Source organism: Nuphar pumila, chromosome 12 (assembly GCF_984573655.1).
Source record: "Nuphar pumila chromosome 12, dmNupPumi1.hap1.1, whole genome shotgun sequence".
Classification (NCBI taxonomy): domain Eukaryota; kingdom Viridiplantae; phylum Streptophyta; class Magnoliopsida; order Nymphaeales; family Nymphaeaceae; genus Nuphar; species Nuphar pumila.
Window position 1 is genome coordinate 33,480,708 of NC_143260.1, and position 24,383 is coordinate 33,505,090.

The 24,383-nt window shown below is 38.2% G+C and overlaps 1 protein-coding gene across 1 annotated transcript; it reads left to right on the forward strand.

Annotated features, from left to right (window-relative positions):
* Positions 1-11,864: 11,864 nt before the first annotated feature.
* Positions 11,865-16,152, forward strand: LOC149820614 (transcription factor RF2b-like). The gene is made up of 4 exons (XM_089982887.1): positions 11,865-12,455; positions 13,789-13,921; positions 14,351-14,435; positions 15,341-16,152. Exons 1-4 carry the CDS (start codon positions 11,929-11,931, stop codon positions 15,685-15,687), a joined length of 1,092 nt encoding a protein of 363 aa, XP_089839013.1. The 5' UTR covers positions 11,865-11,928; the 3' UTR covers positions 15,688-16,152.
* Positions 16,153-24,383: the final 8,231 nt, after the last annotated feature.

Genomic DNA, 24,383 nt, shown 5'->3' on the forward strand with positions numbered 1-24,383 from the left:
TAAAAGCACACCTAAAATTTGTTATAGTTAATTAAAAAACCCAGGATTTACTTCCATGAAAGTTGTCATTAAATGTAAGTTGAAATTACCAAAACTTAGGTATGTTTTTAGTATCACTAAAGCTTTACTAGTGTTTATAAAAAAATTTAAATAGAAAATATTGCTTTGAGGAAAATTAGTAACTTTATCCTATTAACTCAACTTGAGTTATTGGTAACCCAAGTTGAATTGATGAAAGTGTGTTTCTGTTGTGTATGTTTTTAACAATATCAAAATCTTGGGTGTGTTTTTTATTATCATTAAAACATTATCTTAGAAAATTTCTTGATAAAGTGCGACACATAAAAAGTTAGTGTAATAACATGGTTGTTTTCTTTTTCTTTTCTTTTTTTCACTTTTTCTTTTTTTTTGGGTAAGCTAGGAGGCAATACCTTCCTTTTATGTTTCCTTTTGGAAAGCTATGAAAAACTCAAAGAATAAAAAGAGAAAAAGATGTGTTGCTTAGTCCAGGGGCCTAAGATAAGATGCCTATCTCTCTCTCTCTTCCACATGTGACAAAAAATAAAAGAACATGCTTATGCGTCTCTCTCTCTCTCTCTCCATGTGAAAAAATAAAAGAGCATGCTTGCAATTACTGCACATGCTCTTGCTTCAATCTACTGATTCCAAGTTGAAACTGAAGTGAAGTCTATTGATTTCATTCCTAGATAAAAAAAGTGTGACATGCATTGGTAAAGATCTTTTATTTGAGGCAAAGAGGAGCTGATCTGTTGTACAACTAATCAATTTTCACAGACTTCTTAAAAAAAAAAAACTATTCATTTTCATAGATAATTAAACCATATATTGAATGAAAACGTTGAGTTTGAATAATGGGGTTTATTAGAAAAAGACTTCACATTGGTTTGGTCATAAAAGAAATTGATTGCCTCAAATGAAAAATCAGTACTTGATATTTCCAACTTGGGAAAAAATTGCCTATTTTGAAAATATTATTCTTGTGTCTTGATATTAACACGATAGAAACAGTTTTTGCTGTCATTTTTATATTATTTATATTTTTATTCAAAAGCATTTGTATACCTTTCATTTGTTTTTATATTTTTATAGATGTCATTTTTTCCTGAGATTCTTTCAAGAAAATCTAGAATTTTCAAATTATCGCAAGGCACAACCTTGTCCAGATCTTCTCAAGAAAGAAAATTGTGACATTGGTTGAGATGAAAATCAGGACCGATTGCCTGTTGCAAGATGGAGGGTAGAACATGAGTGACATCTATACTCAATATAATTTTCAATAGGGTACATAACTGAGAATGTAACATAATCATTTAAATGAGCATGAGTTCTGGATTGACGCTCTGACCTTCTTAGCAAAAGTTGATTTTCTGTTTCAGAGTTTGCCTCTTGCGATAAGTCCAAAGTTCTTCCTGTGTTGGTTGCAATTTCTTTATATGAGTCGGTCGTAGGCAGAACTACTTCTTCCTGAGAATAGTTTTTTTCAAATATGTCTCTAGATGTTGTCTCTCCCTGGCATTGATTTTGCTGAAAGTATGAAACATTTTCGTTAAATTCGACATCCCTGGTGATAAAAAGACGTTGCTCTTCTACATTATAGCATTTATATCCATTTTGAGATGCATAATACCCCAAAAAGATACATTTGGAAGCACAACTACTAAATTTATCCGATCCTTGTTTGGCTATGAATACAACACATCCAAATGTTCTCATGTGATTTAAATTGAGTTTTTGTTCCTTTAGAATCTCAAGAGGAGAGTGTTTTTCTAAAATTCGGCTAGGCAAACGATTTATAATATAGCAAGCAGTCAGAACAACATCACTTCAAAATATTTTTGGAACATTCATTTGCAATAACAGGGCTCTGGTAACTTCAAGCAAATAATGATTTTTCCTTTCGGCTACTCCATTTTGTTGAGGAGTACCTACGTAGGTAAATTGATGGTTTACACCTTTTGTTTTTCAAATTCGTCAAATTGAGTATTCTTATATTTAGTGCCGTTGTCAGATCTTAGGATCTTGATTTTTGTATCATATTGATTTTCTACCATAGAAAAAAACTCTTTAAATTTACCAAGGACTTCATTCTTGGTCTTAAGTAAATAAATCCATGTAGCCTTTGAAAAATCGTCAATGAATGTTAGATAATATCTATAACCAGAGTAGGACGTCACAGAAAAAGGTCCCCATACATCGGTATGAATTAGATCAAATGTTTTTTCAACAATATTATCTACAAACATCACACGAATGATAATCAAATTGAAAATTATGAAACAAAATGTTCAATGACAGGCTTGATGGATGTCCTAGGCATTTATGCCACAAACATTCTTCATATTTTTCAGCAAGCATGTCCCTTTCGTGTCTTCCAAGCACATAAAGACCGTCTAAAATTTTCCTTCACCAATCACTTTCTTCGTCGCCCTGTCTTGAAATATCACATTATATGGTGAGAAAGTGATATTGCAATTAAGCTCATTTGTAATTTTTGACACAGATAATAAGTTGGCCGATAGGCTTGGGACTATCATAACATCCAGTTCTTTTGCACGATCAAACAGCTGGAATCTACTAATACTTGTTACCTCAACTTTCGTTTCATCCGCAATGACAACATTCTTGCAACCACAAATTGGTTTTAGCCTGGATTTATCAGTTATGGTTGAACACATATTGTCACTTGCTCCCGAATCAATGATCCAATTTTTATCATTGTGATGAGCAGAAATATTACCTGAATTTGAAGGAGAGGATGTGGAGGCCGTCATAGCTACTTGATCATTTTTCTGACAAACGATTTTAAGCAGCACGATAATATTTTTCAATTGAGTAGACAAATCTTCTGAGCTAACTTTATCATTCGGGTTTGAAGTGGTAGCCACATGACTAGATGGTGCGACTTCATGGGGACGTCGAACTGAAGCAGTTCCTAGTTTACCATGAAGGTTCCAACATCTATCTCGAGTATGTCTAGTTTTTTTATAAAAGGTACAAGAAATCTTGTTTCTTGTTTTGAGGCCTGATGACTCATAGTTTTTTGCTGCACAAGCTACATCATCAGAAAAAAGATCTCTATCGGATGCTTCAGGGAGAGACTTCTCTACATTCATTACTCAACAGTGAGTTTTCTCTTTCATTATGATAGAGCATATATTGTTAACCGATGGTAATTCAGTTGATAACAAGATCTGGCTTCGAACTTGATCAAATTCATTCCCAAGCTCAACGAGCAATTGGAATGCTTTTTCTTTTTACGAAGCTTTTTAAAGGAAATCATATCCATGCATGTGGATGTATATGACTCATATTCATCCCATAGATGCTTCATTTTTCCAAAAAAGTCAGAGAAACCTTGAGTATCCTTTTTGAGGTTATGAATCTCGCAGGACAATTGATACATACGAGCTATATTGTTTTGCTCGCTATACATTTCTTCAGCAGTGGTCCATATTTCTTGAGTGGTATTTAAAAATAAGAAACCCTCAACAATTCGATTTTCCATTGAGTTAAGAAGCCAAGACATAACAAGGCCATTGACAGATCTCTAATCACGATATTTGGGGTCATTTATGCTTGGCCTAGTTATTTCTTCATTAATATATTTGAGTTTAGATCTACCGCTTAAGTATAGGGAAATCGATTTGGATCACGAAAGATAATTTGTACCATTCAATAATATCGATGTAATTTTTGTATTAGGTACATGATCCTGAATGAGAATTCACTCTGTTGATGATGGAGATTGAGGTTGTCTTGACGAGCTGTTTGCCATAAAGAGGAATCACACACAGTTGCCAGAAAGACTTGATAAGAATGAGAGGAAGACGCAACAGCCAAAGATCAACTAGGCTTTGATACCATGTAGCAATTTACGAGATATCGCCATGTAGCGATTTATGAGAGATCGCCATGTAGCGATTTATGAGAAATCGCCATGTAGCGATTTATGAGAGATTGTCATATAGCGATTTATTGAGATGACTCACACACCATGTAGCGATATGTAGACAGGAAGCGATTTGCAGGTATCATTGTGTAACGATTTACACAGTGTACCAGATGGATCACAAACACGATTTGCCACAAAAAGGAATTAACGTGGTTCGGTCATATTAGACCTACATCCACGGCAAACACTCTCGCTCTCTTTTTTTCTCTTATTATTTGAATCATCAAGGACACAATATTTATAATACACATCATATAACTAACTTGGAAACAATCATAGCGGTGCGATATACAGTTTCCATAACCAACTTGATACGTGAGATATTTTCTGTAACCGTCGAGATCAGATCTCGTAAATCAAGGAGAGAGAGGTGAGAAGGGTTATCGTCAACAATCTAGTTGCAACCTTCAACATCGATGGAGCTCTCACACGGAGGGGAAGACATGAGGGAAGAGGACGATCCAAAGAAAAGAGGGAGAGGGAGAGGTCGGCTAGGTTGGGAGGAGAGAGAGAAGCTATGAGAGGGGTTTTAATAGCCTTCCTCTTCCTAAAGGGGGGGCGTCCCTTGCCATAAGGTCAGCTAGGTATACTCCCTTGTACATATGGGGGAGCTGATGCAACGAGTTTTGCTGCTTTGATTTGTGTGTCAAAGTTCAGACTTTTGAAGATATTGTAAAATTTTAATTTTTAATTTTTAAGTTTTTTTTATCCAGGGTTAGGTAATTTAGCCCTTAAGCAGGTTTGAACCTAGCTAGGTCTGATTTGGATCCAATTAAGCCTTTAAGCCTAAGGACCCTCCAATGGGGTGGTGGCATTTAGAACCCAAAATAGAAAGACATTGGGACTTCTCTCTAATGTCTTTCCATTCCATAGAATAGGTTAGTTTTAATGTTTTAGTTGGGTTAGGTAAGATGTTTTAATAAATATGTAGTTGTTTTAATATTGTTAATTAAAGTCAAAGTAGATATTTAAATTGCATATGGGTAGACGTTGGGATTTTCTCTGTCTTTTCTCATTTTTTATTTAACCATGTAAAACTTATGGAATGACATAAGTGTTTTGAATGAAAAACCAGATTTTTTGGGAACATCTTGTACGTGTTTTCTTTGTGAAAATGCTAATAGTGTTCTCTTAAAATCGTGATTGAACGCAGGCCAGTTTTACCAACACCACCAAATGCTATTGTGTTCACTTCTTGCCCAGCCTATGCTATAGAGCTAAGGCCGCTAGTCTCCTAGCGGGTTACTCTCTCATTCATCTGCGGGCTAGACATTTAAGCCTTTCATATTTTTTAGAGAAAGCCTTTTTCCAAATTAGATCGAATTTCATATAAAAATAAGTTAGATTTATTATTATTTGTTTAGTTAAAGATAAAATCCTTTTTTTAGGAAGAAGAATTTTTTTATTAAGAGCACATGAAGCATACAAATGAGGATAATGTCGTAGAGAGATCGATGGGGAAAATTAATTAAATCCAATTGAATAAGTATTTGATTCAATATCAAATCCAAATCATGGCTCTATTTAACAAGACATTAATTTTTATAGCCAACCCATGTACAATTTGAGAGAGAGAGAGAAAGAGAGGGAACATTGCACGAATTAGGGGAAAGAAAAGCTTTCCTAAGAATTAGTCACAAGGGGCGAGGTGTGACTTGAAATTCCATAAAAGTCTCGTCAGCGAAAATCCAATTTCCCATTGATTTGGGGTAATAGGTTCATATCTGATTTCAACTTATTATTGTAAAAGCAAATATTAATTTCCATATGAAAGTGAATTATTTTCCACCTTCCAAAAGTGAGATTAATTTATTTATTTAAACAAAATGCAGCACAATAAAGTATTTTGTCTCAATGCTATATGTTATATGTGACATAAGAACGCGTCATATAAAATAATTGGTCCCTCCTAATCAGTTTTAGCTTTCAATTTCATTCTATGTGTATAAATCAGACCCTACAAATAAGCTTTATAGTTTAATTTAGTAGAACACATGCATTACATGAGAGAATTTTTGTATTTACAGATATTCTTAAAAGAATAAAGATATCAATGGCTCATATTGCATGTAATTTTTTACAATAAAATATTTAAACTTTTTCATTGAAAAAATAGTTCGCTCAAGTGCATGTTATATAATAATGAAGCAACGCAAAACACATTTAAAATTTCTAATAAATCAGAATTCAGAAATTAACCACTTACAACATTGGCAACTATGTAGTCCATTCACCCACTTACAACATTGGTAAGCTGACCCAGCCCACCATAGGTGAGTTTGAGTCAAGGTTTTAGGTCATGACCCATTAGTTACTGGGCCAAAATCCGGCTCATTATATACATAAGACAGGCTTGGGAAGGCTCACGGACTACCAGGCCAACCAGATGGGCCTAAGCTACCACTTAAATTTTTAGTAGTTGGTTGCATAGTAACTGGGTAACTATTACTATTTAGCTAATTAGTTGCATTGAATATAAAAAATAAAATGTTAATTAGTTGAGTGCATTAATTCTTTATTTAATTCATTATTTTTTGTATTAGAAGAATTAATTTATGAACTTCATTCCAAAATAACCTACAAATGGGTTTGGGTCAGGCTGGACCAACCCGTTAAATATTGGCCTATTGGGTTAATGGGCTAGGTCATGAGCTGCTCTTTAAACCCATGCCCATTAAGAAACAGGCCAAAACCTGACCCATTAATAAAAGGGCCGGGCTGCACTTAAAGCCCAATGGGCCGAGCTCTAAACAGACCGGGTCGACCTGATGCGCCCCACCCCTAATACCTAGGTGGGAGGGTCAAATCTTTCTCTCTCTTTCTTTGACCCCCAAATCGACCTTTAGGTTGGTGCCATATCCTCTTGCGGACAAGGATCTCAGTGAAGGGAAGAATGAAGAAGAAGAGGTTGGAGAAGAAGATGGGAACGAAGGAAGACGGAGGTTAGGGTGAGAGAGAACCCTTTTTGCATTAATCGTTCTCAATGTCTCTACAAGCCTTCATCATCTTTATTAATTCTACCCTAATTGGAGGACCAAAATGGGTTGGGTCCAAGTCTAACTCATTCCCTCTCCATATCCTACTTTGAAATATTTACAAGGTTGCCCTCACCCATTGGGTCCACTTCTGGACTTTCACTGCTAGGTCCCTTGAGTAGTTACCCAGTTCCATGACGCTCCTTTAACCGGACCTCTCTCTCTCTCTCTCTCTCTCTCTCTCTCTCTCTCTCTCTCTCTCTACAACAACAACTACGCCTTCATCCCAAAACAATTGGGGTCGGCGATATGAACCAACAAAGAAAATCATTATGGGTCTTCCACATGAATCCTTCTCCTCCATTCATTTCTATCCAATGCCATGTCCTCGGTGAGGTTCAAAGCATTCATATCCTTTCTTATCACCTCCATCCATGTCTTCCTAGGCCTACTTTGACCTCTTTTAACTAATATATTTTTTCATTTCTCCATCCTTCTAACTGGAGCATCATTAGGCCTTCGTCGAATATGTCCAAACCACCGTAAACGATTCTCTCTCATCTTATTTTCAATGGGTGCAACGCCTACCTTCTTACGTATGTCCTCATTCTGAATCTTATCTTTTATTGTATTTCCACACATCCATCTCAGCATACGCATCTCAGCTACACTCATTTTTTGAATATGATGTCTCTTGGCAGCCCAACATTCCGTACTATATAGTAAAGCGGGCCTAATAGTCGTCCTATAAAACTTTCCCTTCAACCGCAATGACATTCTACGATCGCACAACACTCCAGTTGCACTCTTCATCCTTCTAACAGTTGATCTCTCTCTCTCTCTCTCTCTCTATATATATATATATATATATATATATATATATATAGTGAAGCGAGAAAAATTGGTAGGTGCTCAATCCACACTCAATCGAGCTGACCATCCATTGCGACGGTCACCACATAAAAATGAGCAAAAAAACACATGTTTTTTGTGTGTGTTTTCACCTTTTAGCGTCACTTTGAAACGGCGCTAAAAGCTGAACCGGACCCATGCAGCATTTTGTGCATTTAGCAGCGCTGCTAAAGGAATCTTTTTGCATTTTTTGCACGATGGTTTTTTATTTTCGTGCATTGAAGGTTCCTCACGCGCGATCGACAGTAAATGCACTTCACCTTGGGTTGAACACATATGGATTGAGCAGCTATACAGAACACTCTACATAAATAAATAATGAGGGTAGGTGCTAATCGTCTGTTGATCACACCGTCAGCAGTTGCAGTCAGCTCAACTTTTTTCACTAAGGCCGCTGCTAAATGTCATTTTTGCAGCTTTTGGGCACGCGACCATCAAATCATTCCGCTTTCACTCTTTATATAATATCGGTGTTAAAATATGAGACTATGCTAAATGAATCGTTTGTTTGGATTTTTGAAGTTTTTTCAAAATTTTAACCATTAAGCATGATTGATTTATTAGAAATGGACACTTAGATCATGCATTGTGGATGAAAATTCGGTATTTAGATCCTTAGAAGTTTATAAAGTTTGCACACCATTAATTTTTTAAACCTTATAAACACCCATCCAAGCATGGAATTAAACGCTCCAAGAATTGATTCCAATCCAATAGCATGTTTAGCACTGGGCCCATTTAGCACGGATTTATTACCAATAGCATGTTTCATGTGTCAATGGCTCGGGTTTGTTTTGGACCCAGGTGGAACAAGACTTTGACCAGATTTTCAGATATGGTATCGAGTCTAAACCGGGTTCTAATTGGGTATACTATATGAAAAACCATACCCGGACCCAATAAGAACTACATGAACCAGACCCAAACCATACCCGATAAAATAACGTTTTTTATCATTTTACATTGAAAAATTACGGGTCTTAATCGAAACTCGGTTCTTTTTCGGGTCTGGTATAAAATTTCACAAATTATACTCAGGTCTATGTATTAATCAAACCTTCGAGTTCGGACCCAGGTCTTAATCGTGTCTTGTTATTTGTCACCAGATCCTATAGGGTTTGGTCTAGGTCGGTTCCGGGTTAAATCGCCCATTGACAGCCCTAATATATATATATATATATATATATATATATATATATATATATATATATATATATATATATGTGTGTGTGTGTGTGTGTGTGTACGTGCTAAATGGTTTTGTTCTTTTAGTGTGTTTTTTTGTAGTTCCGACCCCATAAATGTGTTGGGCATGGTCGATTTACGAGGAATCCAAGCACGACATATGTGTTTTTGATGAAAAAATGATATCTAGAGCCTTAAAAATTTATAAAGATTTTGGATCATTGATTTTTTGAATGTTATAAAAACTCACTCATGTGTCGGAATCGAACACTTCAAGAGCTGATCCCTATAAAATCAAGAAAATAGATCAAATCTGTATGGTTAAAGTTAAAAAAATAAATAGAAAAAAACCTGAAAAACTCATTTGGTATATATATATATATAGTAATGGGTCGGTGCTAAACAAATTTGGTGCTAAACCCCATGCTAAATAAGTTTTTCAGGCTTATTTTATTTTTTAAATTCTAATTGTATAGATGTGATCTATATACTTGATTTTACCGGATCAGCTCTTGAAACGTTTGATTCCAACACATGGATATGTTTTTTTTTTTTAATTCAAAAAATCAACAGTCTAAACTCTTGGTAAATTTTGGAGGCCCCAAACACCATTTCTTTTCATCGAAAACACATGATCCAGGTGTAGATTCTTAGTAAATTGACCATGACACATTTATGCGACCGAAACTGCATAAAAAGCACCAAAGAAGCCCCAAAAGCCCATTTAACATGTTGTTTAGCACCGTCATGGTTTAGCACGGACCCATTTTCCTATATATATATATATATATATATATATATATATACATACTAATCTAGTTATAAACAATTATATGATAATGATACCATATGATTGTACATACCCTTGTTGGCATAGATCCATGGATCAGTCTACAAATGTGTTTAACGCGGTTTAATTATTACATCAGGTGGATTAATTTGTCTCCTAACATGTTATAAAATTTGATTTTCAATATTGTAAAAAAGCAGCAACCCATAATTCATGCACACACCCACTCAGGTCGTCTGACCTAAGGAAAAGGTGTTTGACTCTTTTGTTCTAGGTTCGACTTTCACTGGGTGTGCAGATGCCTTTAACTTGTGGACTCTACAAGGACTTAGGTGTCAATGATCTCACATGGGGTTTACCCTGCAAGGATGTCCATTAATGGGTTGTTTGCTTGTCACGAAAAACTCCGCTTTTCCGCAGAAACACATTGATGGGCATCCGTTTCTGTGGGGCCAAAATGCCGAAACAAACATGAGATGGTGGATTTGCATCGATGAGCATGCCAAAATGCATGCTGGACCCCCCTTTTTCAAGGAAAGCATTCCCGTGGGAGATCCGATTCTGTTTCTGCATAAGAGGAAACCGTGAAAGAGGTGCCGTGGCTTCCTCTTTCGTGCCATGCAAACACGCCCCAAGTAACCAGAGGTGTTCCTTATCATAAAGAAAAACTCATAGTTGATGCAGATGATGACTGATTTAAAAATATCCCAAAACATCAAATTGAAATCAATTTAATGCATGAAAATAGTGAGTAGAACATGCCAAACATTACCAAGTGGTTCCGCTTGTCTGACAGGAGCAGTTGGTGCACGTCACCTTGCGTTGGGACGTTGCAAGTTCGAATCCCAAATGGTACGGTTGTATTACTGGTAAGGGGTCTGCCTAACCCCAGCTTTCTCTGTTGAAAAAAACACATGTTAAAACAGTTTTTTTCCTTCTCAACAGTCAAGTAAGATGATAACCCGCAGATTTCGAACACTAGGTCCCTTGCTTATTATGATAATGTGACCTAACCATCCACCTTTTTAATTTGGCACATTTAGCTTTGGGAGATTAGAACTATCTAATATTGGCAAGGTACTGCCAGCATGAGATTCGATCCCGAGACCTCTTGCTCAAAATAATTTGACCTAAGCATCCAGCTATCCAATTTGCCCTATTTTGTATTTGGAGATTGGGTGTATGTAAAATTATTAGTGTACCATATTATGTTATGAAATACAGTCAACATGTGTTGGTATTGGCATTATATATATATATATATATATATATATATATATATATATATATATATAAGGATTTATATTTGCAATAATTAATTGTACTCAGCATGTTCGATTTAGTAGGAAACAACTCTTAATCATGTTTTTTTAATGAAAAAAACAAGTTTTTATGAGTAAAAAAAAATGATTTATGATTTCTGGATTGCAAACAAAACCCATATACATGCAAAATTTCAGTGATCCAAAAACTGGTTACTAATAAATAAAACATGTAGATCACATGTATAGTGTTAGATGTGAGAAAAAAAAAGGCTTTTGCCAATTTTGCTAAGTCGATTGTATTTACAGTAGACTATTGCAAATATATGTGTAGAGAGAGGAAACATGCATGAGATGAGATGCCCTCCACGTTTAGATGCATTGTGAGATCCATAAAACGTCAAGGGCTCATACTACCGCCTTCAAACTTGATGATAAAAAAATCATAATTTTAGTTAAATTAAATTGATTTAAACTATATTGTAATAAGCAATGATAAATGCTTAAAAATTTAAACTAAAGCTAAAAAAAACTGCAACCATCTTTTTTTTTTCTAGTGTTTAGGACATAAAAGGGTTTAGGACCTCTCTCTCTCTCTCTCTTAAATCATAACATCTTTAGCATGGCCATGTAGGGTTAGTTAAACAGATAAAAGGGTGCAGAAATGTAGGGGTGTGTATAACCGTAACAACTAAAATAGAAAAGTGTGATCTCCCCATTCATCTCATTCTACAAAATCCTGCGGCCTCGCCTGTCCCTGCGTCTCCACCCCCTCCGACTAAATTAAATGTGCGGTCGCCCCTCACCCTTCTCCCCCCAAGCAATGCGCACATGATGATGCACCGGAGATCCCAATCAGAGGCCTCTCTGCGCCTCTTTCCGGGCGAAATCGCCGGATTCGAGCCGGAGACGGCCTTCTCCGCCGTGCCCTCCGATGCCAACGTTATCAGGATGGCCGGTAGTGGCGGTGGTTGTGGTGGTGGTGGTGGGGAGAGAGAGGAGGAGGAGGAAGAGGAGGGGGAGGACCTCTTCTGCACCTTCATGGACATAGAGAAGCTCGGATCGTCCACCACGAGCAACGATTCGAGGTCGGTGGATGGGAGGAAGGGGGGAGAGATCTCGTCCAACGATTGTAGGAATGTGGGTGATGGCGGGGATGGTGGTGGTGGCGGCGCGTCAGCGTCGGCGCCGATGCCGGGGCCGGAGAGGAATCTGCGGCACCGGCATAGCAATTCGGTCGATGGGTCGTCGTGCCTGAGAGGGGAAGGGTTGTTTGGGGACACGGCGGAGGTGAAGAAGGCCATGTCCGCCGATAAGCTCGCCGAGCTCGCTGCGATCGATCCCAAGCGAGCCAAGCGGTACGATTTCTGGTTCTTTCTTTGCTTGTGTTTTTTTTTTGGGTTTGATGGATCGAATTGAGTGGTTGGTAAAAGTGGGTATTTGATTCTTTTGTTCGCTTGGCGATTTCATTGAGTGGTTCTTTTGCGGACCTGCGATTCATGTATGGGTCGATGTTATTTTCCTTTTCTTTCTTCTTTTGGTTTTTGGGCTTTTGGGTAATATATGGGATGATCTTGGTTTTTGCTTAGTAATTTGTTAAAGTTTGGTGACATTGGAGAGAAGAAAATGAACATGTCCATTGATGGGGATTTCCTTGAGGTATCTTTTGATGTAGATCGAGTTTTTGGATTTTGTTGTTTATTGTTGTTGTTGTTGTTGTTGTTGTTGGTGGTGGTGGTGGTGGCGTTACTAATCAAAACGAGATTTGTTTGATATGATTATGATGATGACGTAGTTCTATTAGTAATAGTGGCGTTGTTGTTGCTGTCCTAATGCCTGATCCTGCTTATGGTATTTCTTGTGCTGCTACAAGATTATCTGCTTATCTCCGAACTACTTAGGTTTTGTGATCTCTGATGACTAGTTCTGAACAGTTAGTGGTTGAGCTAAAATAAAGTGGTGCTACAGCAAAAGTTGAGGTTGATCTTATTGTGGAAATCTCAGATTAGGAAAATAATGAAATCGTAGAAAAGGGGGAGGGGTACTGTTCTAGAGAGATTGAGAGGTTACAACACTGGGAATAGATATAATGGGGTAATCGAAAGCGGGTGATGGTAAGGGAACTTTAGGGGAAGACTTATGGAAAATGACTGGATATGTGTAGTTAAGAGAAATGAAAAGGAGAAAAAGGAAGTGAATGCTTGTGGAGCATGAAGAATGCATCACAATGTGGTTCTTGATGACATGGCCATTCCAGTTTTTCCTCGGAGCTCTGTGACAAATCGAAGGGAGGTACGTGGCTAGAATAAAGGAGAGGATCACATCGTGGAGATGTCGGGCATTTAGAGCGGGTATCCTGATTTTTATTTTCTTTATTTTTTGTCCAAATTATCTTTGTTTGGTTTTAATTTTTTCACATGAAAGAATTATTCTCATTTTTACTTAAAAATATTCTATGCAAAAACTTGTGTCTGTCTCTGCAAGTTGCCTCTTTAGGAGGTAACTAGATGCACCTGTGTATCTGAAAAAGCGAGAGGGATTGGGATTGCATTGTGATCCATGACACGACATTAGCCGATCCTGTTTATGCCCTTGCAACACATTATTGTTCAAATTTCTAAAAGTTTGAGAAATAAAGACTAAAATTTATTATGGAAATTTAGTTCTCGATTTCCTTCTGGATGTTTTCAGGATTATGGCTAATCGTCAATCTGCTGCTCGCTCAAAAGAAAGAAAGGCTCGATACATATTGGAACTTGAGCGCAGGGTGCAAACCCTTCAAACTGAAGCCACTACTCTTTCGGCACAGCTCACCTTATTCCAGGTAGCTACAACTTATTGTCAGTTTTCAAATATAATTCAAATTTGCTTTCTACTTGCATCATGGATTAGTTTACATTTGAATCCTTCCAAGATGAAATTTTAATTATTGCTGGTAGAAAAAAATTTGTTTTGGAAGGATTTTTTTTATATAAGCCTTTATGGACTTTAATTCAAATGAACACATTGCACTTTATAACTTGCTTCACTTCAATTTTGAAGCACATGAAGCCTAGATTGCATTTATGAGTTAGTGTTTCTGCATGAATCCAATGATATAATGCACCAAAACTGATCGTCTTTTGGATCAAAATATTGAATTCAACATATGTGGAACTTTTGTAACATATCAGGTGTCAAAGTATGTATTCATCTTAGAACATATTGAAGATTCAATAGCCTTACATATTATTGGTTGGATATTGATGCACAGCGAGATACAACAGGGTTGACAACTGAGAATGCAGAACTTAAGCTTCGGTTGCAGGCAATGGAACAACAAGCTCAGTTACGTGATGGTATGTCTGATTTCACATTTTGATGTTTTTCACAGTAGGTTCATATTTCTGGTTTTATATTCTTGTTCCAAGAAATATCCATATTATTTTAGTGCATTGGCTAAGTTGTTTCTGTTTCTTTCTGTATCAATTTTCAACTCCATCTTTTTTCTTCTTCTTATTGCTTAATCAAGCAGAAAAACTACATTCTCTGTCATGTACTTCTATGAAGGTGTTTGAGTTCCAACTTCTATAGGGTGAGCAATTAGGAAAATTTGCAAGGGAAATTGCTGTTTAAGGTTGGGTTTATTGGCTTATTTGCTTACACCTAAGATAGAAGAAAGGGCTGTTGGGGGTGGGGGTGTTAACCATTAAATCAAATTATGTGCTAGTTTCTTTGAATTTAAAACAATTGATCAGCCTTAATTAGCCTACTCAGTGAATAAGAACAATTGAAGGCTGCACTTCTGTTGGTTTGGTGTATCAATTTATTGACAATAAGAAACTAGATATAAATATGAATCCACCTGGTTTATGTTAGAAATGGATGAAATTGGAAAATAGGTTTGGTATGAAGACTTTTAGGCTTCATTAACCTGGAGAGATTCACAAAGCCAATCTATTTAGAGGGAACAATTCTTGATCTGTTGTTGTTGATGTTGATTTATAATTTCGCTAAGTATGCATTTCTTCAAAAAGAAAATTACCAAGTATTCAAAATATATGTCTAAATCAGGAAGCAGAAAGCATGCCATATTTAGGCATCTGTATCAGGTTTATTCATATTCTGGTATTCAACTGAATTATGAATTTATGATGAAGTTTCTGAAGATCATACATCTTTGCTTTGGATTTCTGTTCTTTGGAAATATTCTTTTGGCATCTTCGAAGCATTGAGCTTATTAAGGCACCGTCTACACTTGCAGCTCTCAATGAGGCCCTTAGAGAGGAAGTCCAAAGGCTTAAGATTGCCACAGGTGAAATATTACCAAATTCTGCTGAAGCATTCAACATGGGGGGACAGCATATACCAATGAATCCAACATTCTTTCCAGGTGGACATCAAGCCACTCACCATAACATACTTCCACCGCAGTTTCATCCATCTCAGTTTGCCGTGAACAACCAAATGTTTGCGCACTCTCTTGCGCTCTCTGAAAACACGCAGCAAGAATCCCTTGGCCGCATGCAGGGTCTTGATATTAGTCGAGGTGGACATGTTAAGTCAGAAGGATCATCAATATCGGCTAGCGAAAGCAGTACTACCTTCTGATGCGGTTCCTCAAAATCTGCTGCGAAATTGTTGTTTTGTGCATAATTGCATGCCCATCATCTTTTTGCCTCATGATCTTAGTTATTTGTTTCATTCATCATTCATTCCCATATACTGCCGCTATTTCTTATACCATTCTCATTGGTTAGTGGCCTATAGCTAGCCTAGGCCATGTGCTAACTTTTTGTTTTGAGCTCTTTTATCTGTTTATTGTTTTCATTCATCTGACTGATAACTAGAACGATGGGAACCACCTTCTTATGCTGTATGACTATTTATAGGAGGATTGGGCAATTTGCTGGCATTAACTGAGGAGTTTCATCTATGGACAAAGTTCAGCAAACTCAAGCTTTGGGGTGTGAAAATAGAAGTTGCTGTTGTCAGGATTTTTTTTTGGAGTCATTGGTTTTGGATACCTAACGCATGTATTTGGATTTTGTGTGAATAGGAAGTTCAGAATTACGATCGAGTATTCCTTGTTTATGGTTATCTGTTTGCATGTACAAATTTCAGGTGTTATGTGCTAGATATTCTGCTCAGCCTGCTTGTATTATAGCCAGAAGTCTTGCTGAAATATGGAGCATTTTTTTTTCTTAAGGTTTTGTAACAGCATCTGGTTAATAAAAATAATAAAAAAAGAAATCACCCAACTGTTGTCACTAGAAGCAATGAATCTGCTGAGTAAATCACCAACTGTTGTCATTAGAAGCACTGAACCTACTGAGTAAATCACCTAACAGTTATCTCTAGAAGCACTGACCTGCTGGGTTCTCTCTCTCTCTCTCTCTCTCTCTCTCTCTCTCTCTCTCTCTCTCTCTCTCTCTCTCTCTCTGTGCATTCACATGCGCTTGTGCACTCATGGGTGTAAAGTATAAAGTGTAATCACATGCATTCGCATACTTTGGGAAATATTATTTTCTGAGGAATACATGGCTCACAGTTGTGGTGCTTCCCCTGCAAACAAATCAATTTCCTCAGAGTCCCCAAAGCCAAAAGTCTGGCAACTCGTTTGCATAAAAAAAGATTTTCTGCTTTATAAAAGTTTTTAACCTAGTCATCTCTCTTACCCTCCTTGTTTTTACATCTAGCTGTCTAGGGTTTAATCTTTAGGGCACCCATTCACCCTCAGCATGTGGGGTCAAGAGACAACCGTTTTAGTTTTAGTACAAGTAGAAGCATAGGCACTAGAAGAGGCCATTTCAGATACTTCAGAGGAATTTTGATACAAATGGCATAATTTTGAACATGGCATTTTGGAGCATAATACTATCATGTATAACATTTGGTAATGACGCCACAAATGCCTCTGGATCTTCACTCTCAAGTTGTTTGATCTAATCTGACCTCATGGATAGATGAAACATGTTCAAATTAGTGGGAACGGCTTTTTGGATCATGTTTTTCAATGAAATGACACTATTTTATGATCCACGAAAGTATCAAACATTGTAGGCTATCTCATTTTTAGGCCTTATAAAAAACTGCCTATCTAATCAGACCATTCAAGACGCGATTCCCACTAAGTGAAACATGTAAATCACATTTGTAAAGTTAGCTTCATGAAAAACAACTAAACAATAAAAAAAACGGTGTTTGCACCTCATCTCACCATTACCCAATGTTACCTCATATATATATATATATATGTATATATATATATATATAGAGAGAGAGAGAGAGCCGCACAATAACTAGGAGCACAATGCTAGCGGGATGGATGCTCAACATCAATTTTTGCAAAAATACTTTTACTGGTGCACTTTTAGTGCGCCGTTAAAGGTTCCAAACCTTTATTGGCTCACACTTTAGTGCGCAAGTAAAGGTCTTTTGTGAAAATTGACGCTGAGCGTCCATCTGCCACTTTTTTTTTATATATAAGGAAACTAGAATATGTTTACCAACCAAATATGTTTGTTGGTATGAATCCAAATTTTCATAGCTTTTTTTTATAAATGTAACCGAGCAGATGCATTCTGTGTGGTTCATTTGCTAGAAATCAACTCTAACAATTGTTAGATCATTATAATCGGATCATGAAATATAATTTTTTATGCTTGAATATTTATAAAAATTCTAAGTCATTGATTTTTAACCCTTAAAAGATCTTTTTTATACATCATAATTGGATGATCCAAGAATCTACTTCTATAAAACCAAGTGTCTAAATCACATCCGTACTGTGAAAATTTTAAAAAAAAGTAATAAAACTCAAAGTTTGTGAAATTTTTATTGACTTGGCTATATATAGTCACTAGAATATATTTACTGGAGATTTTTGTGGTTTTTTTCTTAAATCTCACCATACGGATGTGATGTACATGCTCGGTTTGATAGGGACTGACTCTCGAATTAGCCGATTACGATGCATAAGGAACATCTTTTAAGGCTTGAAAATCGATGGTTCAAAATTCTTGTAAATATTCGAGCATCCAAAAATCATATTTTTCATCAAAAATTCATGATCCGACAATTAATTTTTTGCAAATGGACCATGTTGAACATATTTGCAAGGTCAAATTCACGAAAAAATGGAAAGTACCTAGTAAACACTCCCGCAAACATATTTTCAATCAACATATTCTAATGATTATATATATATAAGGGTAAATATTGGCTATTAATGAAAATACAAAACTAATGAGCTAAAAATCATTGTATCTACTCAATCTAACCACATAGATGTGTTCAACATGGTCAGTTTGCAAAGGATAAGCCTTAGATAGTTTTTTTTAATGTAAAAATGTGATCTTTTGAGTTATAAAATTTTGGCACATTGTAGGCCATTGAATTTTGGACTCCTTTAAAAACCTAATTACTTGTCACAATCACATGATTCAAAACAAGTTTCCTAGTAACCATGTAGATCACAGCTGTAATGTTTGATCTACAAAAATTGAAAATTAAAAAAAAAAGTAATTTTTACTCGTTAGTTTCTTACCTTCATTAATAACCAATATTAACCCTATATATAGGAATGAGAAACATCAAATCAAAGGAAGGTCTAAAGTCAACAACCAATGATAATGGATTGCTTTCCTTCTCCAATGAGTCTTTCATCAATAGGACCTTATATATTTGTTTTTTATGATCTATTTAGTAAGAAATATATTTTACACAAATATTTTACTACATCTAGATAAGTTTTTCAAAATGAAAAAAAAATTGAAGGCTCATAATGCACTTAATAATTTACATTGATTTTTAATGCTTTTAAAAACCCATTTAAATATCAAAAACACATCATTTAAAACATGTCACTAAATGAATGATAAAAGTTCAATAAGTAAGTCTGATTGATGAAAAACTTGATCGTTAGAGAAGGAACACCGTCGATCAGTTAGATTTTGGACCTTCCTTTGGTTGGATGGTCCTCTCTCTCTCTCTCTCTCTCTATATATATATATATATATATATATATATATATATATATATGACTAATGCGCTTCTTCTGCCCACCTTCTTGTTCTGCCCCATCAAAAAATGTCATTATTGGGATTTTTTTCACATCTAACACCATAGATGTGATCTATAGGTTTTGTTTAATGGGAAGCGACTTTTGGATCACCAAAATCTGACCTGTATCTAGGTTTTTTTGGTAATCTAAAATCAATGGCTATGAAGGTACCCATTTTTTCTGACTCATAAAATTATGTTTTTTCATCCAAAAAACAAGATACAAGAGCCAATTCCCACTAATTTGAGCATGCTAAACACATCTAATTGTTCAAATCTATCATAAAACACTTAAAAATATATAGCAGAATGAAAAATGGGGCCTAATATATTAGGTGCTCTTTTTGGTGGCAGCTCCCGCTTGCCCGGTGGTCTCCTCGGTTCCTGCTCCTCTCAACCACCATCTCTATCTCGGAGTAATGTGCCCAAGTGCATTAGAATTTCTCCCGTCGATGATTGCTTTTCTGGGAAGTCATCCTCTCTCCTTTCGTCTCCCAATGCTCATGGTTTGCAAGGGATCTCTTGGCATCCTCAATCCTTTTCACATTTATCTCATGCCTCCCCTTCTCAAGGTGCTTTGGCGACTCATGGTGTGGTTGGTGGTATTCTCAGTTTCCATTTGCTTTGGTATCCGCCCTCACTCCTTTTCCCGCTCTGGAGGTTTCTTGGTTATCGCTCCTCTCAGCCACCAAGATCCTCCGCGACTGGCGTTCTCGAGGCTTCTGAGTTGCCGCCCTTTGATGATGGCTCTCCTGCTCAGCAGTGTGCCACCTATGCTCTCCCTCAGGCTCAAGTCTCATTATTCCCCCCTCTCAAAGCCGTAGGGCCATCATTAGCCCGTGCTCTCTCCCTGGGCACCATTTTGCAAGGCTTTTCGGTTGCTTCTGAAGTCGTGTGCAGCCTTCGTAAGTCTCAGTGTAGGAATTTGCTCTTGATCTTTTCCTCATGCAGGCGTTTTGATGGCCCTTGGGTTCATGTGATGATTTTCAATACCATTTCCTGTCACGCCTCTATTAGCATGGTTATCCTCATGATGGTTCTTCTCCGCCCCCTTGCGGTTTCCATTTTTCGTTGCCCTTCTTCGTTTATCTCGGTCGACCAAGGTTCACCTTGCGAGCCCGACATCGCTTCCTCTAGCGTTTCTTCTCCTGCGGGTGCTCACCCACCTGTAGGGCTCAGTCATCCCTCCTCTCCTCTGGGCATTGACGTGGATGACGCTGCTCGGCTGCTCAAAGTCTCTCTTTCCCATTTGCAACTCATTCATATTTCTGACGCCATGCTAGCTTTTGTTGCTGCGATCTCTGACCTTTTGCCTTCCTATGTGGCTCTCCAAGCGGAGACCGTTCTTGGTCGCCCGACTGCCTCCTCCTCCCCTTCACCAGGTACTGGAGCTATTTTCTTCCCGAGGTGATACTGTTCTGCCCATCGTGGGCACTATCGCTTCCCGCAATGCTCTGCCTCTCTTGTTGATTTTTTGCCTAGGTGTTCTGCGAGAGCTCGCACCCCTCAAAGTTTTGCTAGCTTCCAACTATGAAGGTGTTGTGCTGAAATATCAAGGTACTGAACTATCCCGAAAAGTGTATGTTCTTGGCAAACTGGATTCGCCAAGAAAAATCAGATCTCATTGCCCTATGCGAAACCAAAATGGTTGTGGTTTCTCGCTCTGTTGTTTTCAAAATTTAAAGAGGGATCGATTTCTTTTTTAAGTCTGCAGTTCACTACGTTGGTGGTCTTCTTATCATCGGTAAGCCTTCTCTGGGTATCTCCCAAGTTGACGAAAGTTTGTTCTCCCTATCATTTGCTCTTCCCTTGAAAGCGGGGGTCTCCCATGCTGTGGTTACTTTTGTCTACGGTCCCAACCGTCCCCACCTTCACTCTGCTTTTTTGGACTGATTTGAGTATGGTTTTTTGTTCTTTTAGGGAGCTGCACCTTCTTATGGGAAACTTTAATTGCTTGTTGTCCATTCATGATTCCAACCTTTCTGTTTCTTCATCGACATCTATGTGGGGTTTTCAGGATTTTGTCCAACTGCACCAACTCTACCTTGTTCCTCCCGCCGGTGAGTTTTTCTTGTGGTCTAATAGACGATCTTGTCTGTGTTTCAGACTGCTAGACCGTGTGCTCGTCTCCCCAGATCTTTTGGTGATCCTTCCCGACATCACCTGCTTTCTTCTTCCTCCTTCTGTCTCTGACCATAATCAGGTCATTACTCGTTAGGGGGAAGGGTTTTCCTCTACTAGGTCTTTCATCTTTGAACAATGGTGGCTGAATGAGCCAGATTTCAAATATGTGGTCTTCCGTTCGTAGAACAACCCTTCCAATGCGGTTAGAGCTACCGTCTGTTGCCTTGTGAAGCTCTTCCGCCTATCCCGCGACATAAAAGCTTGGCTTCAGTCTAATAACATCAGCAAATTCCAGCACCTGGACGCCTGGGAACAAGAGATGTCTGTCGTTCATCACTCTTTGTCATTCCCGAACTCCCTTTCTGATTCATCTATTCAAAGCTTAAAAGCCAGATCAGATGAGCTTCCTCTGCTTTTGCAATCCTGGCGGATCAAAGATGAAATTCGATGGAAGCAGTGGCCGAGAGTGCATTGGCTTGCCGCTGGTGATGGCAACACCAGATTTTTTTACTCCTTCGCTTCACACTGGCATAGGAGGCACGTTATCCCTTCTATCTCCATTAAAGGAGTAACCTATTCTGCCGACAACGGCATCCCCGCGGTTTCTCTCTACTTCAAGGTCCTTTATGCTGCCCAGCCCTCCATCGGTGGCTCTATTGGTCCTCTCCTCATTCAGACTATTGACCTAGCTTAATCTAGATCCATGCAATCTCTGTTCGCTAATGATGAGATCTTTTCAGCTATTAAGGACCTGTCAGGTTGGAAAGCTCCTAGCTTCAACGGCTTTTTTGTGAACTTCTTCTATATTTTTTGGTCCTGCACTAAGAATGACGTTATCAAAGTCTTCATGGAGTTCCATCGCAATTGTCGGTTGTCGGTCCATATGCACTTAGCCATTGTCTCTCTCATCCCTAAGGACGTGACATCCTCTTATATCTCGAGATTTTGTCCTATTTCAGTTTTGAGGGGGCTCTACCGCATTATTGCTAAGGTTTTGGCTAACAGGCTCAGAGACGTCGCTTCTCAGATTCTCAATTCACTTTTATCCCCCTTAGGCAGATTCATCACTCCTTCATCCTGGCCTCGAAAGTCTTGTACTCTTTGAATATAGCGGCCAATCTTTTTTCTCTCTCAAGCTCGACTTCCATAAAGCCTTTAACTCGGTTCATTGGCCTTTCTTATTTCATATGCTTGACAACTTTGGTATTGGTCATCGTTTCTCTCGATGGGTGCACAAACTTGTTTCAAATGATCATTCTATGATTAAGATCAACGGAGTTAGAGGCTCACAGTTCAAGCTTGGGTGCAGTATTCATCAAGGCTGCCTTCTTTCCCCTTTGTTATTTAACGTCGTTGCTGAGAGCTTCGTGGTTTTGTTCAAGAGGGATGCAGATTCTGGCTTTATTGATCCCCTCGTCATTCAGAAATTCTCCCATCATATTCTCACCTACGTTGATGATATGATCCTCTTCCGTCGCGCCTCCGTGTAGCAAATGTTGAGATTCAAGCTCATCCTTCAGTTTTTCTTCTCTCTGTCAGGTTTATCTCTGAACGATAGTAAATGCTGCATGTCCATGTTTAATGCCCCCCCTTCCTTGCTAGCCATTGAGCAACAAATTTTTTGCTACGCTACTTCGGATCCTTCAATTTCCTATCTGGGTCTCCCTTTGCAACTAACGCGCATCCTCTCAGTCGCTTGGAATGCCACTCTTCAAAAAGTTCAGACCAATTTTTTTTCCTGGAAGGCTTCTTACCTTTCCATCGTAGGTAGGCTTACCCTCATCAAGCACGTCTTATCCTCTATTCCGGTATTCCTTATGTCTATGTTCTTGATGCCCTCGGGCGTGGAGAAGAAATTCTCCCATTTGATGGCGGATTTTCTCTGATATGGCTAAGCGCCCATCTGGTGGGTTGGAATTCTTTGTTGCTCCCTAGGTGTATGGCGAGTCTAGGGATTCTTCCTCCGAGACTTAGAAGTATTGCTCTTATCGTGAAGCAATGCTGGATGGCGCACCGTCCTGGCAATCTCTGTGCTCCCTTACTGCATGCTAAATATGGCTCTCTTGAGTCATTCTTTTTTTTATCGCCGTCATCACAAGCTTTCTGCTTCGCACCTGTGTCACATGTGGCTTAAAGCTATGTCTTTCATCCTCATGAATGAGGGTGATCCTGACCCTGTCGCCCAGTTTTTGCATCGGGCAATTACACCTAGCGACGCTTTCTACACCAAATCTCTTTATCAGTCTCTTCTTCCTCCTGGAGCTGACTGGCTACCTGAGCATTTGTTATGGGCTAAAGGCCTAACTCTGCGTTCTCGGTTCTTATCTTGGTTGATTCTGCATGATCGGGTACAAACAGACAACTTCCTCAAAAGAGTGGGTTTTCAACTTTCGAGTTGGTGCGTCTTGTGCAATGTGGCGGAAGAATCCACCTATCATATGTTTTCGACCTGCCCCATCTTTGTGGATCTCTTCAAGAGTACGTGGAACAAACTTGATGTCAATGTGCGACAGGACTCATTCGCGCATGATCTTCTGTGGGGCCCGCCGCAGGTGCGCAGTTGCAAGAGATGGCTACTGATCTGGAGAACTTGACTCCTCACTACCTGGTGGGCTGTTTGGATGACCTGCAACAATGCGGTATTCTGTCAAACATCGGTTGTTTTCAATAAGCTCGGGCATTGCATCTTGGTTGATGTGTACGCAAATTTGTGCCTCTGCTGCCCTGGTCTCCACCACCTTCAGCCGCCCGCCCTCTCTTCCTCTTAACCCTGGCCGAATTTGTCGGATTTTCGTTCTTTTATGGACTTCTGTCCTTATGTTTTTCTGTTTGCTTTCGTGTTTTCGACCCTTGGTTTGGGTTTGTTTGTTTGTTCGTGGGCTCAACGTTTGTTGACCCTTTGTCCTAGTAATATTGATGTTTCGTCTCTCTCTCTCTCTCTCTCTCTCTCTCTCTCTCTCTCTCTATATATATATATATATATATATATATATATATATATATATATATATATATAAAACCACTTTTAGCCTGTTCACACAAACATAAGGTTCAGCAGTAATCGGTAAATGCATCCTCACTGATCTGTTTCAAATAGCACCATCTCGGTGGGTCACTTT